The sequence below is a fragment of the Cydia strobilella genome, chromosome 5, assembly GCF_947568885.1.
Source record: "Cydia strobilella chromosome 5, ilCydStro3.1, whole genome shotgun sequence".
NCBI lineage: Eukaryota > Metazoa > Arthropoda > Insecta > Lepidoptera > Tortricidae > Cydia > Cydia strobilella.
In genome coordinates, this window is record NC_086045.1 from 20316625 (window position 1) to 20335310 (window position 18686).

Below are 18686 nucleotides of genomic sequence, written 5' to 3' on the forward strand. Positions count from 1 at the left end.
AGGCGTTTTAGGCTTTTAATGTGTAAAAAGTATTGTAACAGATTTTGCAACCTACCTATGCGATATGTATGGAACATTATAACATTACCCACCCATTTTGTACAGAAGTTTACATACTTAACCCTGACATGTTTAAAGGATTAGCCTTTATCGTGAGGTGATCCTTGTTTCAATGTCTTTCGAGCTGTATCTCCATACGAAATTGACGTGGGCTATGTTGGCAAAAACCTGAAATAACTTCGAGATAACTCGCCATCAAAATTGCTATAAAAGTGGGATAAATGATGATTATTTATGCTAATAAAATTATGCCTATGAGTTAGCCTTTCATATAATTAATTGTTTTAGGAAATCGGAAAAAGCGGGCAAAGTTGACTAGTTTGACGGTAAGTCAAATGGACGTTTCTTGAACAGAACCCGACTGAAATTTAAATAGAGTGTAATAGATAAAAAAACATTACAAAGGAACGGAGTGAAGCTAATCGTTTTCCCTATTATTTCCCCGATCTTTCGTTCGTTGCATACAGTTTAGTATGCAGCGGTGGCGACGTTGTCGTAATAGTGTAGTTTTAATGAGATCAGCTGTAATTCCACTTGCACCCTTGAGCCGTCAGTGGAGCTGCGTGCCAGCGTCCCGCAACGTGCATACGTCGTGTCAAGATCACGTCGGCGTAGCGTCGCGCCGCCGCGGGTGACACGACCCTGCCCCGCCCGCCCGAGGCCCGCTGCTACCCTCAACCCTCCTACCACGCATGCTCCAATCATAATCCGTTTAGGGATGTCATTTGTCGATTAATATTTATCTACAATCTCAAAATTAAAGCTATTATTATTCATTAACAACACAGGTAAGCTGGTCTTGCTGCAGTAAGTTAATAACTATATCGCTTTGAAAAGCTTTGTAAAAAACATGTAACAATTTCAGGAATAAAAAGGCGGTTAGATTTTAAGTACATACTGTAAAAGCTTTCACACGTCTGTTGGGGTAGCTGACAGAGTTAAGCTTGACGGTGGATGTGGATGGTGGATACTCGTAACTCGATAGCTCGACATGGGATAGGGCGGCATTATCCTGTCGCGTAGATTGCGCGCGCATCGGCGTCGCGCGGAGGGCATCAAACCGTCTGCGGAGGGCGCCCGGTCCGCGCGTGTTCCGTGCCGCCTCGTACTCGCGCGGTCATTCCTCACGACGCCTCCAGCGGCGAGGTGCGCTCCGCGGTCACTGACCGATACCGTCACAGACCCGCAAATCTGACCTCCGCCCTCATAAATCTAACGCGCCTCGCGATCCGAAGACTTGACGGCCCGAACGCCACACGATATCACATGCACTGGCAGGTAGCTTCGACCCCGGCCGTCGGTGGCGTGATACCCAGCAATATTTTTATAAACGACGCATTATACCGACCCACCGCTTCTGTGTCTGACTTTAATTTGTTCTTTATTGTTTTTAGTGTTTATTGTTTCCTTAAAATGTGCTTTCACTGTAGTCAAATTACGTGGGGAGTGTAAACTGTGAGTTACGGGCCCGTCATATATCACGCGCGTGAGTTGTTGACGGAACAAACTTTTGCTATCATTATTTAATGGCTGCGACCGTGAGTTGGATGCATTCGATTCCATATTCATGTCATCACCGATTCATTATTATCTTGTGAATGGTGAGTTATCTTTATGGGACCAATTACAAGGCAATCGAGTGTTGATTGGAGGCGATGATGTTAATGTATTTTAGAATGAAATATAAATTATTATTCAAATTTATAGCATTACGACCGGATGATTTTATTAATTGAATATGGAATTTACATCCACGGGTGAGTTCAATTGATGTTTTAATTGGCGTCGTGTAGCCGATATCTTAATTCTTACGGTGTTATTTTAGTAGGAAAATCGTATATCATAAATTGTAATAGATCTACAGGCACCCTCAATAGTATAACAACGAGTGTCGTCAGAGCGTAACGATCCTTGCATACCTAACTACCTCCAAAGCCAAAAAAATTATGAAAGGGAAACTACTTTAAAAAAACTTTTATGTTATGGGGCATTTTCAATTGTAGCAACAGATATCTGAGTTAGGATGTAGGTATCTACTGGTAGGAAATGCGGGTTTTTAGTGCAATACAAATAGTGACACGTGAATTACCAGCATTTGCAGCATCTAGTTAAATATTATGGTCTCTATTCAAATATTCAGATATAGGTACTTATACAAATATTATCCATGCAATCACTGCCAAGGAATAGAAGGCCATACAAATTATAATTAATAGAATACCTACATTTATAACTGGCGAACTATAGTAAAGCCACACAATTTTGTCAAATCCGATGGATTTTAACTGTTTTGTTCAAAACACTATCTATCATACCATAATATCACATTACTGATTGGGCATGAATATATATGCATAGACAGGATAATGATGGCGCACAACAACACTATCTTCGCACTCTTCGCAGAGATAAAAGAAACACGATTAGCAATGCAATAAAATCAAACTGCCATATTGACTCGAGTCCCACGATGGCCACTATACGGCGAGAACCTGTCCGCGCGATAAAGTCGCTAACGGCAACTTGAACTCGGACCCCGGACATCAATTAGGTTCGACTTGTTCTCGCAATTATGTGCTCAAACTAAATTGCTTCAAGATTCGTCGATCGCGCTAATGGCTCGCCGAGCCCCAACGACACAGCCCGCTAGTTCACACGCGTGGAATCCATCATAATTTTGTTGACTCATTGTCCGTTTTACATTAGATCCGTTCTCGGAGGCTTCACCTCCGTGTCACGTGTCGCGTCACAAATGATACGCCACGCACACATTGTCGTGCCGTGTCGGGCGCCGCGTGGCCTAATGTCCTGGGCTAATGCGGCTGCGGGCCGACAAGAGGACAATTTCCGGGCCCGCCCTACCTTCCCGCCATTACGCACTAGAAACAATTCCCTACCCATTATAATCATTAATGACGCCGCGGTGCCATTACCGGCCGCTTAAACATTGATTTTCTTTTGTCGTTTTTATTTACTTATTCCTCGGAGTCAATATCTGGACATTCCTATCATCTAGATATCTGTCATGAAACTTTAAACTACTTTAAAGTAAACTCAGTTTACAAGATTTTGCCTTTTGCATACTTGTCTAGTAGCTATTTCTATCTACAGTATATATATATATATATATATATAAGAGGAGACTACGTTTCCTATACATGAATGTTACAAGAAGACAAAAATAAAAGTACTTTCATTTTCGCAAAATTGGATTTTTCCTTAGAAAACGACATCGCAATTAATTTTACGTGCGGACGACAAAACGCTCGTCGTTGACAGATGCAGGGCTAATGACAAATTAACCGTTAAAACTCTCAGAAAGGCAGCGCGTCGGGAAAAAGTTGAAAATAAAAAAGCCACTAGTCGGCGCTTTTATCTCCGGGTGTTTCGCGAAGACAGCATTTGTTTTGAACGACTCGAAGTAGACTCGCGGCTCTCAAATCTCAAAACAACTCGGGCCGCGTCTGTCAGATCTAATCACCGCTTATCCTCGCTTTGATCTCTTTTTCACTCCAATTTTATTTTCAAATACACAAATCACCAACATTGTTATCACCCTCAGAACAGATCTACATAAATACTTGTGCAGTTTTAAACAATCAACGAGCAGACAGTTAAACAGAGCCATCGACAGTTCACCTGAATGGATTGAATCCGCCGCATTCCTCCCACGATAATTAATTGTCTACACAGAAAATCATACACAACAAAATGAGGCATAAAATATTATAGTTGAGCTCTTGGGAACGAAACGTGGCGTGCGTAATTACTCGACGAGAATGTGGCAAGTCCTGCGGCCGCAGCAGCCTACCGTCCGCGTTACTAAACTGGGAATAAAGTGCTCGGTACCCGCAACTCGTTAATTACACTTAGAAACTCAATAACATGTTCAGTGCAAATTTCGTTACTAAATATCAAAAATCACGGTTAAAAGAACCTTTATTAGTTCCAATCATTAATCGTTTTACCTCTCGGTTTTCTAAGAATACTGATGGTTGAACAAAGAGCGTTGAAGCAGTCTTTTCCTCGGGGCATCTATTAAACGGACAGGAATCGTTTCCCACAGCCCGGCTCGACTCGTCACGGAATCAATATCGTCTTTTATCTTATGAGACGTGCTCCACATGCACACATGCTCACGTGCCGACTGCGGACACACCATCACACCGCGCACTGCCTAGGCTTGCTAACACAAGAGATAAAGGAACAAGTACATGAGCCAAGATAGCGATAATTAAACCAAATTTCTTCATATCTCGCGCGTGTTTGTTCTCGACCTTAAGACTGGAAAGCTTTAATTAAAGCTTGCTCTCCAAGCGTGATATTAGTCATTAGAAATAACAAACTCGCCGAATGTCGCTATACCTACTTATGTACATAAAGATTTTATGAGCAACTCGCAGAATGTTTAAATATAAATATAAAATTAAGCATGTAGCACTCGCAGATGTCAAACTGTGATGTGAACTGATTCATCCACACATTTTTTGTTCGTAGAAGCTCCAACTTGCGCCAATTAAAATAGTTTCGTTTTTGTGGCACAGCCGGTTGACGGATGTCGAAATATATCTGGGTAGAGACGAACATTGAATATGTGGTTCCAACGTACAAGGGCCTCGGTATTTAACTACATACTGTAAATATAATGACTAAAACGTGTTTCTGCAAGCGATACTACAGTTTTTTTTATGAATAGGACCGGTGTTCCAAAAGGTCGCAAGTTCAAGTCTTGCCCGAAGCGGTTAATTTTTAATTTTTTCTTTAATTTAAAAATGAGTAGGTAGTACCGCTCGCAGATGTAGACGTATCTGCTTTGTATGAATTCTTAATATAACTTGAGACTCCGGTGCCGTTAAGATACAACATTCTTACGGTAGATGTCGCTATGCCCCTAATGGAAATATTCGCACGCGTCTGGTAACCTCCGGTAGCTCAGTTGATTAAGAGTGATTGGACCGTGTTCCAAAAGGTCGTAAGTTCGAGTCTGGCCCGAAGCGGTATTTTTTTCTATTTTTACTTTAATTTAAAAATCACATCACATCAATGTACCATATTCTGACAAATAAATACATTTCAATTTACTGGATTACAATTATCTTCACATTAAAAGGAACGCCGCGTTAATTAAATACCATGTTATAATTCAACGTGTACTTTGTCTTGACATTCTAAAGGCCACTTGCACCATCCCACTAACCCGGGGTTAACCGGTTAAACCTGGAGTTACCATGGTTACCAGTACAATTTGACACTGGGTTTACGGTTTAACCGGTTAACCCCGGGCTAGTGGGATGGTGCAAGTGGCGCTAACTAAGATGCAGCTTGAACAGAGCTAATCTAACGCATAATCAATCCATTGTATATTGTATGGCCTCTACTGGACTCAATACATTGCAATAGGCAATACACCTACATAGACAAACTACGCGCTATTTAACAGCAATGCAGTATGTTATTTACTCCGAGTCGGGCGTAACTAATACAAGTTCAAGTACAAGAACTAGCCTCACCATACATCAATCCTCTCAGGAATACATCACTCAGCCTGTGCGCCATGGGAAAACATTCGGTTGCGATGCGCGAGCTTCCTACTTGCCTTATATGCACCGATAGCTATTCTAAAAGCCCTAGCTGTAACTGCAAAAGTTTATTATTGCGTACGATTTACTCTACAATAAATCAAATGGCTCAATTGAAATCAGAAAATAACATATCCTTAGGCTTTCTCTGAGATGCCTACTGAATGTACAAAATTATGAAATCGTTTTATAGCCTATACGACACCATACATAATGTCTTTAAAGTGAATTCATGTTCTGAATCGCATTCTCCGATGCCAGCTAAAGCCCCGCTGATCCTTCCCCGTTTGCAATAGTTCTACACTCGCGGGAATTTGCAATACGTACGAAGATATTTTACAGTTCCATTCAATTTTATTAGAATGATTAATGTCCTCTCCTTTTATAGTTTCCGATGTAAATCGCCCGCTTAGCAATTTATAAATTTACGATTCCTAAAGACCTAGCAAGTGCTCGTTATATTAAATATTTATACAAATGATACAAGCTTGTAAAATATAAGAAATGCTAATCTTATTTCGATATTATTACCTAGGAAATATAGGTATGTCGAATCTGGCAGTCAGTTCGGCCAGTCTAACTTATTTTATTACCTACGTAAATTCCGAAATCCGAAGTCAGTTTATCTTTTTTTCTACGTCCTTGAATAAAGCTGACAAACTTAATTCGGTAGTAAGTTCAGCAACATTCACTCCATGCCCGTCAATAGGCATCCGCCGGAGCGGAGAGGCTCGAAACAAAGTTTTGTCACCGGGGCTTTAAATTCCCCAATGTTTGTCAAAACACACTTAAAGCTGTCAGGAGCGCTTAAATCAATTTATTATACAGTACTCGGAGACTCTTCGGCAGCAGGCATGTTTACCTACTTCACCTACATGTACTCGTATGTATGTATGTATGTATGTAAATCTCGCGTTCGTAGCTTCTTCAAAAAGCCTCAAGGAAAACTCTAAGCCTCTTTTATATTCTTATTTCTATCCTTGCGGGATAATTTAGGCCCATAGGACAGGTTTTTACATAATTTTACCAAGGCCCTTTCTATCCGCGGTACTTTTCAAGAATCAGTTTTTGTGTGAATTTGATGGTCACGCGCCAAACTCACACGGGAACTGGTGCCGCTAATTTAGTAAACATTGTATAAATCATGCGTAATGCATTTAAGAGGGTTATAAATAAAGTTTGAGCTGGGGTTAAAGAGTTTGTAAAACAAACAATTTTAGAGAACAAAAACCCTAAAGGGTGCACGCCTCGGTCGTCGCGAGTATAGTGTGGTGCAGTGCGGTGCGAGGGCAATTGTTTGACATGCAAAGCGCTGAGATCAACCAGCCGCCCGCCGTAGGGGACGCTGCACACTGACGCTGCAGGCACGGCATTTAGAACCACGAGCACATATTGTGTGACGTCATTTGAGATGCTCTGGCCTTTGTTACGACGACACAGAAAAGGTAAAATTCAAAGCAACGGCTAAAGTATCTACTTAGCTGGAATTTCAAAAAAGTGCACAGCAAACTTATTTTTACACTAACATTTTGTGAAAGCGATGGTATCATCCATCATTCTGATAGACATACAACCTATTCTACGCAAAACTTAAAAATAAAGCGTGCTGAAAATAATCCATCGTCCTATTTGTCACTTAGTCAGTATTGTAGACCGGAAGTTATTAGTCTCGGAGACGCGCGGGTTGTAATCACGGGGATCTTCTCGTAAATAGAAAAATTCATTGAGTATTAATTATTCAGACGAGCTCACCCTCGCGGTCGCTGCCATTTTATTATTGACTGTAATTCAGTCAAGCGACCCCTGGCCGGCCCGGCCGATAATAGGGACTATCGATTCGAATGGTACGAGTACATTTCCTTTCCTTAATCCAACCTCTCAATCGACTTGTGTTGTGCAATTGTTTAAAATGGCAATATAAACTTGTATTGTCATTGCTTCACACAAATCCACGTGAATTTTACCACTACTGAGTCAGATGATATTTGCTTTAGGTATTGTATATTTTACATAAAATATTAGTTTATTGTTGTCTTTTATAAAGAACAGTAAAAACTAATCTGCAACTGTTGAGAAGCTTTTTAGAGACAGAATAGCGTGGATCAAATTTCTATTGTACCTTGTTATAATTTATAATAGTACGTTAAGTATAAATTTTATAATAGGTAATATCTATTTTTTGCAACGCGGCCACACTCAAAGAGCACCCTCTTCTACGATAGAAAAAGCTGCTTTTATTCACACTCGACACAATGGACAAATCTCCGAAATTAAAATGAAAAATTTAACCGCATCATGTTGAGCATGGGCGGATCGGATCTAGTTTTATTCAGTTACGTCAGGTCCGTTGCACCGTGATCCCTCGTCTTTCGTATGGCACTTTTTTTCTATAGTTTACATGGCGAGCTTTTTCTATGGCACCTCGACGCGGGCGCAAAAAACAACAAAAGCTTGAGTGTGAGCCGAGACAAGGGTCGCGGGCGGCAGTCAGCCGTATGCGCCCGGCGAACGAGGTCGCCTCGACCGCTTCTCGCCCTTAACTAGTCCGATAAACTAATAACATACCCGGTGTTTCTAGGATCTGCCAGGAAACAACAAATAGTGCTAATGAAAATGTTTCGACGTTAAGTGATATAGTTTTCCGATGTCGACGAACGATTTGATATCAGTGTCAACAGCGATGTAAGTGATAAAAGCGGACGTTTTACAAGTGAGATGGAAATGATGGGATTGTGAAGTGGATAGACGCATTCCAAACGTCAAGATGACGATGAAATCGCTGAAGTACAGCGAGAGGGAGGATATGATGGAGGGCTTCAGCCCGGTGCCGCCGCCGCTGCCGCGCCGGCAGCCCGTGCGCAACATCTACGCCGAACCCTTCGTAGACCCTAGGTAAGTCATCGCCATTTGCCACTGACCCTGGCCCGACAAATGCGTTGTTTGCTACGGATTTTTCTTCATGCTCGCAAACACCGGTAACATGTTCCGGTATTTGATGCTTTTCCTTTTTTTCCGAAGGAAATCGACCAGCAGCTATTGAAAACGCTTCAAGAACTCGACATAATTTATAATCATATGTTTAGACCAGTGGCAGATTTACCCTAAGGCCAAGTAGGTCCTGGCCTAAGGCGGCAATACTTACGTTAGGGGCGCCAGCAAGCAACGAGTGCTGAGAAAGGGGCGGCTAGTAGATACTACAGGGCCTGGGGCTGCCAACACTGCAAATCCTCCACTGGTTTAGACTCATAACGGTCTCACCATCTTCGTCTGTTCAATTTTTTAAACGTACCTATTTAAGGGCTACTTAGAACATCTGTATCTGCAGGCGATTTCTCCAGCTGCAGTTTGATTGTCCCTCAGCTACGCAAAGCAAGACCTCTGTATGAATACGAGCGATCAAATCCGGTAAGCCTTGCCATTGAAGGTCACAGATCAATTCAATTTTTGCCATCAATTCAAAACCCACATTACAGAAGCTATTAAGGTATGGTTAACAACCAAAATTTGCTAAGGGCCACTTGCACTATCCAGGGTTAGCCACTAACCCGGAGTTAACCGTTAACACAGGATTATATTGTATAAGTGGTTAACCCTGGATGGCGCAAGTGGCACTAAGTAAGTAACAAATAAATTGGATATCTGCTTGGAACAAATCGCTCCTTAGAGTTACGACTTTCTAAAACCAGTGACTGATTCAGTGAGTTTTGTTTTTTAACTGATATTTTATAAAAGCCACTCCTTTCTTATGACTCATTTCGTTAGCCTTTAGCGTATTGGAATCCTGTGGTGTTGTTGCGTAGCGTAACCTGTCATGAGCCATCGACTAATAACAACTAACAGGTAAGCTCTATGATCCATGATTAACCAACGTCTGCTGATCCTAGCTTCTACCTACGCATGTTGGCTTTTCCAGTTACTCTATAACCATACGTATATCCAACTATAACACTACTTGAATAGGCGACTGCCGACTTCAGTAAAATGTTCAATTCCAGCATTCTTTGTTATGTAGATTACATATTACACTTTAAACTCTCGCGTTTTGTACACATTTTGCTGGGACGTCAGTGGTCCCACAGCTAGTACAAACCTAGCTGAAATCGGATTAAAGGTAGAATAATGAAATTTAATCCCGTTAATGACATTAAATAGAATATGTTTTAAACCAAACAGTAGAATGCAAACTACCGGAAAGAAATAGTTCCAATTAGAATTATTGACAGTTTATTGCGATATTTATACATGAAGAAAATATAGAGTAATTAGAATAATGATATTTTTTGTACTTAAAGATATCTTAGAAACTTTTAACATAAACAATAAGAAAATACTGCTATAATAAAACGGAAGTCGTTAAATGTTATGGGGAAAATATTCAATATACCTAATAGACCTGCCAGCTATTCTTGAATCACTTGACGGCACTTGTTTACCTTGCCCGCCCCAGCAGCGCCGCCCCCCGGTTCGTTCCCTCTTCAAAGTAATAATAAAGAGCCTGAAGCCAGAAAACATCTATTTCATATAAAATATATCGCACTACAACATAAACATGGCAAGAACTCCCACAAACCTCTGAAGACCACAGAACATTATTAAAGTACGGCACTACACAAAACTAATTCAGCGGCTCTTATTCGGGGTATCCTTTGGGGGTTTCGATCGAAGTACTCACAGTAAGCAATCTCGTTCCGAATAAATTTCATTCTGAGGATAAGGGATACAATATGCAGGATACTGCGCGTGCTAATGGTTTGCGGTTACCTAAAATCTATAAATCACTGTGAGCAGGATCGTATCAGTTTAAAGCAAGGATCATCGTGCGACGCAAATATCGTCTACATCTTGTATAGGTACCTTTATAAATCATTATTTTTCCACGTATATGCCATACGTTCCAGCGCAGCTTCGAGCGCAGTTACTGCCATCTGCGACATCGATACCCCAATTGCTATCCTGCTTAATTTCGATAGATCCAAGGGTGAATCCCAACTATTAATTTTGCAACATGTTAACATAATGTTCATATCGTTACATTAAGCCAAAAAATAAATGTATTCGCTTATTGATAATAACGATTGTCTCTTACGACGGTCAGTTGACGCGGGTTATTTGAAAAGATGAGCTTTATTAGAGTATAACCAAAATTACAACATTTTTAGTAAGGATTCAGTGGACTGAATTTTTACTTTTTCGAGTAAATACATAACTAATCAGTTCTTGATGTTACCGTAGCGCATCTGATCTTGTAGAGGATAAATACCGTAACGTATCAAAGACCTTGCCGTTAACGCATGAGAACACTACATTAAATATTTGATAATCGTATTCATCAAACCCACAACAAATATAAACGCAAGCATTTCGACATGGTAGAACGATAATCGATAACGGATATACTTTTTAACGCCACGGTTGAGGTAAGTAGATACGGAATGTAATTTTCTTACAATGTGTTAACAAGGCTAGAATACAACGAAGCAAGGCAAAGCTATATGACGGTTAAGTGCACGCAACAATTGCGGGTAGATAGCATCGGCGGGCGCCCCTCGCGCTCCGTGTTCACTTCACCCACACTCTACCAGGTACGGAGTACTGTCCAAAAGTTTAGCTTACCCTTTCTAGATATACTGAACGACGGCATTTATAGCAACTAGTCTTCATAATTACCGACTACTGCCGACGTTGTAAGCTTTCGGCAGGTTAACTAAAACCAGCTGTATTAATTCGCAGAACAAAAACAGTAGCCGACATCAAAGGATACAAAATAATTATGAACTTGTTCAAGTTGTAATCTTGCAGTCCCTTTGTCCATACTCCCGCCACAACTTTTCAATCTCAATCGTGAGCCTCTCAGACAGGTATTGTTTTGTTTGTTGTTTAATTCAGAGCGGTCATGCTCCGCAGTGAAAGGACCTCTCGGTTTTAATACTACCTATACAGATTACGCTCTCGCAAAACAACGAAGAGCTGTGTATTATACTTTTGCGCTAAAATATTCAGAACAGCACGTAATTATAATTAACTTTATGTAAATTAATCTAGCGACGTAATTAATTAAAGGTCTTAAATAACATTAATTAAATATTCATGGTTTTAGTAGAACCATAGAATAACTGAGAATAACTAATAGGTGGATTGACATATATATAATAATGTATTCTACGTTGCAAAATTAACATAGCATGCGAAAGCCCTGTTATAAGTAGCTAATGAATATAAAGTAAATATGAAAGTTAAAAACTAAAGGATCCCCGGCAAGCTTGGTTATTAGTTACGCTCTCATTTTAAAACCAGTAGCTAGTTTGCTCTGAAACTTTGTACTTACTTATAATAGGATAAGGTATATCTATGTCCGTAATTAGTTTATTAGCTTAAGATACCACAGTTAAAAAAATACAGCGAAATTAAGTTTTTCATACAAAACTTGTTTTTGCTCTTTTTCGTTTGTTTCATAAACTGCAGCTACATAAACTAATTACAGACCTAGATATACCTCATGTCATTGTATGTGCCAAGTTTCATCAATCCAACACGTAGTTTTAAAATGAGAACGAAACTCCGTTTGTATGGGAAGGCGAAATTCGGCCGAGCTTGCCGGGGACTCGTAATTATAATTACTCTAAATCTTAAAATGAGGAGTAAATGCGTGATATGTCTGCAGAGACACGTTCCGCGCCGCGCAAGAGTTCCGGCGGTAAATATTTGATCGCGTGTGGAGCCAGCAAGTTCGGCTAAGTAAGAAAATTATTTCCATACAGCCCGGGCAGTGTAAGCACACACCCGTCAAACTCCAACACAAACCTGCAACTTAGTTAATAGCGTTTAGTCGATTGCTCCGAACGCAAACCGCTCCGTTCCGTTCATAAGGGTCTGCATTGTATCAACATCCACTAAAACTTCATCAGTGTGATAACGACCCGAATTGAAGCAGTATCATATAGACGGAGATGAGACTAGATCATTTTAAAATTGTAATAACATTAAAAAAAACTGAAAACATTATATATTTTTGATTTTTATTGCGAGCTTATCGTACCAATGTGACATTAATGAACAATTGAGCTCATTACATTATATTGATTCTTAATGAAAATTACTCTATCGGTCATACTGGCAGAGCTGTAAAAATGAAAAGCAGCAATCTGCAAAATAGCTATTTGCTATTACTTATCTTTATTACTTTCTCGTGTTAGTAGATTGATGAGTCGTTGTGATGTGGGTATTTATTTACCTACTATTTCTTTTTTTGTTATCGTCTATGTACTGTTTTCAAGGAATTCGTCGTGTCTTACAGGGACCTAAAGAACCTGGCCTAAATTATGATGATGATGATGCAAGGAATTCAAACTGTTAAAACTCGTATCACGTCAGTTACTCCTACTTCCTTCAGTCGCGGTGGGAGCCATGTTGTACGCCGGAGGCTCGCACACGCCAGTATTTAGTTAGCTGGCACAAACAGAAGTGATATTTGCTAGGAGATAACTTGCCAGCTTGGGGAATATTGGCTATAGCAACCCTCTCCTGTTATTACAGAGATTGCTGAGATTCCTCCCGCGCCGCGATGCACTTCTGCTAACTAGATATGGATTAGGACTAAAATTATTTATACCTTAGCTTAAAGATTTGGTTCAAACAATTACTTAATGTCAAAATATATTGGACCACAGTAAAGTGACTCAAAAAAATATTATAGATTTTACATAATAAATAAATAAAAATAAAAAATAAAAAGCCTTTTATTTCTTGAACTTTTTTTACATTATTTCATATTTGTGCGTTCTATATATATAATATTATTCAAGAACCCCGTTTTCACAGGTGAAGGCCTCCTCCAAAGCCTTCCATGTATCTCGGTCCTTTGCCACTTGTATCCAATTTGGCCCAGTAATTTTGGTGATATCATCTTGCCATCTCATAGTAGGTCTTCCTATCCCTCTTTTTCCTAGAGGTCCTTTCCACGACGTCACCCTTGCTGTCCAGCGCCTGTCTTGAGTACGTGCTACATGGCCCGCCCACCTCCATTTAAGTTTTTTGGCATAGCTGAGAGCATCTATGCTCTTTGTGTGTTGTCTTATTTTTGTATGGTTGATTTTTTGTATTTTCTTGATGTTTAGCATACTACGCTCCATTCCGCGTTGACAAATCCTTATTTTTTCCATAGCTTTTTGAGTAAATCTCCATGTCTGACAGCCGTATGTCAGACAGGGTAATAAGCATGTATTCATGACTTTAGTCTTCACGCTGACGGGCATGTTACTCTTAAATACTTCTTTTAGCTGCCAGTATTTGTTCCAGGTCTTTTGTGCTCTCCTTTCAATTTCTAACTCGTTGTTCGCTTTATCAAAACTTATCTGTTTTCCTAAGTATATGTATTGTTTTGTATAAGTCAATGGTTCGTTTCCTACCATTATGGTTCGCTCCATGCCATTTGTCATTACCATAGTTTTTGATAGGTTCATTTCGAGTCCCACTTGCACGCTGGCCATATGTAGCGAGGTAATCATATATTGTAGTTGTGAGCTTGTCTCTGCGAGTATTACCAAGTCGTCTGCAAAACGAAGGTGATTTAGGTAGTTGCCGTTTACATATATTCCTTTGTTCTTCCAATCTAGCTGTCTAAAAATAGTTTCCAGGATCGCTATGAACAGTTTTGGGGACAGAGGGTCTCCCTGCCTTACTCCCCTTTTGATAGGGAAGCTAGGACCCATGGTTTCCAGCTTCACTTTACCGGTACTGTTCCTATATAGATTTTTAATAACTTGTATGTATTGTTGATCTACTCCTTGACTTTCTAGAGTCTCCCATATCCATTTGTGTGATACTGTATCGAAAGCCTTCTGATAGTCAATGTAGGCAATGTAGAGACATCTTTGTTTTTCTTGAAATTTTTCAATTAGTTGTTCTAAGCTGTGGATATGGTCGACCGTTGAGAAGCCTTTTCTGAAGCCTGCTTGTTCTACTGGTTGATTGTTTTCTAAAGCGGCACTTATTCTTCGATTGATGATTGATGAAAAGAGTTTATAAACCGCTGGTAATATAATATATAAAATTTTACATAACTGATAAAAAACGTAACTATTACAGATATTTGTTAATTACTCCGATAAATCTAATGATAATATTTAGAATAGACATAGGTAGATTTGTATTTTAATAAGTTAAAAGGTAGTATCTTTTTAGTAACACTATGGATATGCTGTGAGGGAAAATAGTAGAGAACCGTGACACGGGGTATAACCAGGACACGGCAGTATGGCTACATAGATAGTTCCAGACTAAGTAAAGCCTTGGCCACTGCTTCTGCAGTTCTTCTGCATCTTAGTTAGTTTATCAACAAAAGTTGAATGACGTGCGTACCTGCGTATAGAAATTAAATAAAATAAAAAAAGAATACCGGGGCCCAAATAATTCCATGGATTCATCACTATACCAATTTGTCGTACTTTGAGGTAATGACAATTTGTATTTTTTATGCGATTATATAAATATGTACTTATTAAGGATCAGAAAACATTACTTTGATTGCTACGCATCAAGTTTTTTGGTCAGCAAATTTTTAGTTTCTCGTAGGTACACGTTCGGGTCACAACCGAACGGGGTAAAACCGGGTAGTCCAGGTTTTGTACAAGTGTCTTTTTTTGTACAATTTACGGAAAAACGATGCTTGGGTACAATTTCTCAAGTGTAAAAAGTGAGCCCACGAAGGCTTTACTGGTTGGGAATCTAAAGAACTTGACGATTTGCATTCCAAAATTGGGTATTGGTTGTTGTTAATTAGGTCAACTAAACAGAGACTAGTAAAGTTCGTAACTATGGTTTTTATTAAACTTCTAACCAATTTTTCCCTAAATTTGGGCATTCTGCGATTATTTCATCCATCCATCCATCTATCCATTAGATCCTCATTTCTGAACTGCGTTGGAAATGTAAGTTATAGAGAATACTTCGGCAGTATAGTTACTTAGTCATATAATTGTGTGGTACTTTTATATTTTTTGGTAATATGTGTTTACCTAGTTTTTATATATTTTTCTTTTACAAAAAAAGCACAAGTGCACATAATTAGATACTAAATGGCTAAACCATTTGTTTAGGTAGCCATCTACCTATTTGATAACTTTTTTAAATTGTTCTAAGTCTGGAAATTTTCAATCTTAAAGTTTAATTATTTTCTAATCCTAATTCAACCCTTCGTCGTAAAACTTTGGACCGTCTTTAAAGTTTAACAAAGTCATTATTATTGAGGATAGTGATCGATTGTTGTGCGGCCCGGAGCATTTTATTAATAGGTCGTATAATTAGAGGAAACACCCCATCGAGTAGATATCGCATGGCCGCGTGCGCGCAGGAGATGTGGGGCGCGGAGCATCGCTCTTTGAACCAATCAGATCTTTGCCCGCTGCAGGAAGTTCAATTATCTTCCTTTAACTTCAATGTACAATCCCAATACAATTGTTTCATTAAGGATAACTCTACTGCACTCGAGTTCGAGGAGTGAGATCAAACGGGCCAATTAACTCGTGACGTCAAAGTCACTTTGATGGATGCTCCATACATAACATAATGCACAAGAGCTTAGTTGAGCCATGATACCAGATATCGTTTACTCTGTGGCATCCACTAATATATGCAGACCAATATTCGAATCTCAAACTCATTCTACAGTTCACTTAACAAAGTCATCAGCTGAATATATGACTAACCTATTTTATACTAGTGTCTGGCCGCGACTACGTCTCAATCGTCTGATATTAGCAGGAATCAGTAGGGATAGATACCAGCCAAAGTAGGATTCGGGGTATAAACAGATACCATGATCAATGAACTGAGCTATATTTAGTATATCCATCAATCGACTCATAACCAAGCTTATTAACAATGTATGATATTGTATTTGGGACAAAGGATAATCCCAGGAACGTCCACAGTGATTCCACTGTCACAAAGTTGGGCATAAATCTTTCACGCTGACTTGTATCGACAGGCGATATGGCCGTGTTGATAACGTCGTACGTGAAGTTCTAACTCTCATGCACAAACGACCATTCGTCACAGCCCGACTGAAATCGATCCCGAGCTCTCGACGTGCACGCACACATTCACTAACCTAATCTCCTGTCACCGACTATCCCTAATATAATCTTCTAACGTTTGTAAACAAACTACTTTTCGTTTGAATAACATTCTCTCTGAGGTGAGGCCTCTGAATACAATGGCAAGGCGGTAATAGTTTCCGCTTTGAATAAGAGATGTCTATTGTCTCCGCACAATATTGATTGAGTTTGTCTATTATGATTACCAAACATGTACTGACGAAATTGTATTCGGAAGTTCGGAGCCGAGTAATTTTACGTTATTGCGATGGAAAGGATTATCTGTTCTGAATGTTAATGATATTCCTATTTTAGTTCTAGTGTTAAGTTAATTGAGAGTATACCTATTTAAAAATCAAATTTTATTTTAGAAAATAGTCTTTCATCATGCTCGCGACAGGCTAGAAACTGGTCCAGTGACAGTGACATCGTGTGTATTGAGCAAATCAGCGTCGGTATGGACTATTTTGGAGCGGGGTCGCTCTGCTACGACAATTGAAAAGACTCGTCGGCGTTCGAACTTGTAATGCTTGTACGCTCTTTTGACTATCCAGGGCAACGTTCGACGGCTGGCCGGACTCTTATCGGATTAGGATATTTTAGCCTAACCCGTTTAAAAATAAACAAACTGCCATCAAAATAAATACAAACCTCGCTTTGACACTGCCTCCTATAAATAACTGTAATGAATGGGCGGCTGGCATTCCCGCAGTAATATGTAATGTCGACGTTTCCTCGCGTGGATTTATTCCCTCCTTATTTGAATATTTTATAATTCAGAAGGACAGACTGCCTCATTCCCCTACAATAAAAAGCGTTATTAAATAGGCAACGGCGTTATACACGACAAAATTTAACGGTGCTCAGAAACGCAGCCTATTTAGTGGACAAAGTGGACGTAAACTTAACTACATTCTCGTTGTTGAACTAGAAAAATATCGTTTTGGTTACATGCACACCTTCCGTACGGAACAAGAAAGTCAGCTTGATTTATAACAGTTGTTGCCAACTCCAAGTACAAGTTTCTATTCATGAAAGCGTTGGTAGGTTAAATCATGACTACACTGACCTCATTTTACAAACCAGCATGAGCATGACTAACTTATTCAAAAAAACATTTTAGGATATGGCTGGAACTAAGTACACTAAACTTACACGCATTATTTTATTTCATCCAGTATTTAAACTATCTATATCCGTTACATTTTAAATAGAAATGTTATACCAGAAACTGCCCGTACATCAGTTAAATAAGTACTTGAATTACGTGGCCTCAACTAGGGTGTTCAGACGGGCGAGGCGAGGCGAGAGCTGGCCAAATAGGGGACCACACAGGGTGGCTCCATTTGTCCCGACTCATATTCCGAGATAACAAACGCGCACACCGCTCTCCGTTGCACTTATCTAAACACTTAACCCGCGCCATACACAAACAAAGAACGCCTTAACTTACTTTTTACCACGAAATGCCCTTTTCTACCCTTTCGAAGTTCATGGTACTGCATGCTTCGCGTGTCGCGTGACGAGTGCCTTTGTTTTATGCCCGGAAATTCATGCATTTTGCCGCAATGTGCAGTTTAAAGAAGACACACATGTTACAAAAGGAATGTCTTTTGGTAAAATTTACTGCTTCGAATGAAAGGAGCCGCTTCATAAGCTTGCCCTATTTAACCTAACCCCGCTTTTCTTAAATAAACATCAAAAACCGAGCAACACATTAACGGCTTTCATAACTTGAGCATAAAAAACCTTTTAAGACAAGTACCGAAAAAAAGGTCTCGACGAAATCTTTCTAATAACAGTTTTGGTCTTGTCCAAGGTACACGTCATCGGGCGTGACTAACGAATGGCTCGCCCTACAGACCCTAAATTCTGAGTCGTAAGTATCAGTGACACGACGGCGGCCGCTATCTACGAAGGCTGCCGAACATTACCATAACTCTAACCGAATCGT

The 18686-nt window shown here is 39.7% G+C and overlaps 1 protein-coding gene across 3 annotated transcripts in view; it reads left to right on the forward strand.

Annotated features, from left to right (window-relative positions):
• Positions 1-1012: 1012 nt before the first annotated feature.
• LOC134741582 (teneurin-a) overlaps positions 1013-18686 on the forward strand; it is a 73710-nt gene continuing 56036 nt past the window's right edge. Inside the window, exons 1-2 of one of the 3 annotated variants that reach the window (XM_063674416.1) lie at positions 1013-1338; positions 8218-8531. In XM_063674416.1, the coding sequence (XP_063530486.1) occupies positions 8404-8531 (128 nt within the window). In that variant the 5' untranslated portion in view covers positions 1013-1338; positions 8218-8403. Of the gene's footprint in view, positions 1339-7843; positions 8532-18229; positions 18612-18686 lie in introns of those variants that run through there. The other 2 variants (XM_063674417.1, XM_063674418.1) reach the window with 2 other exon arrangements.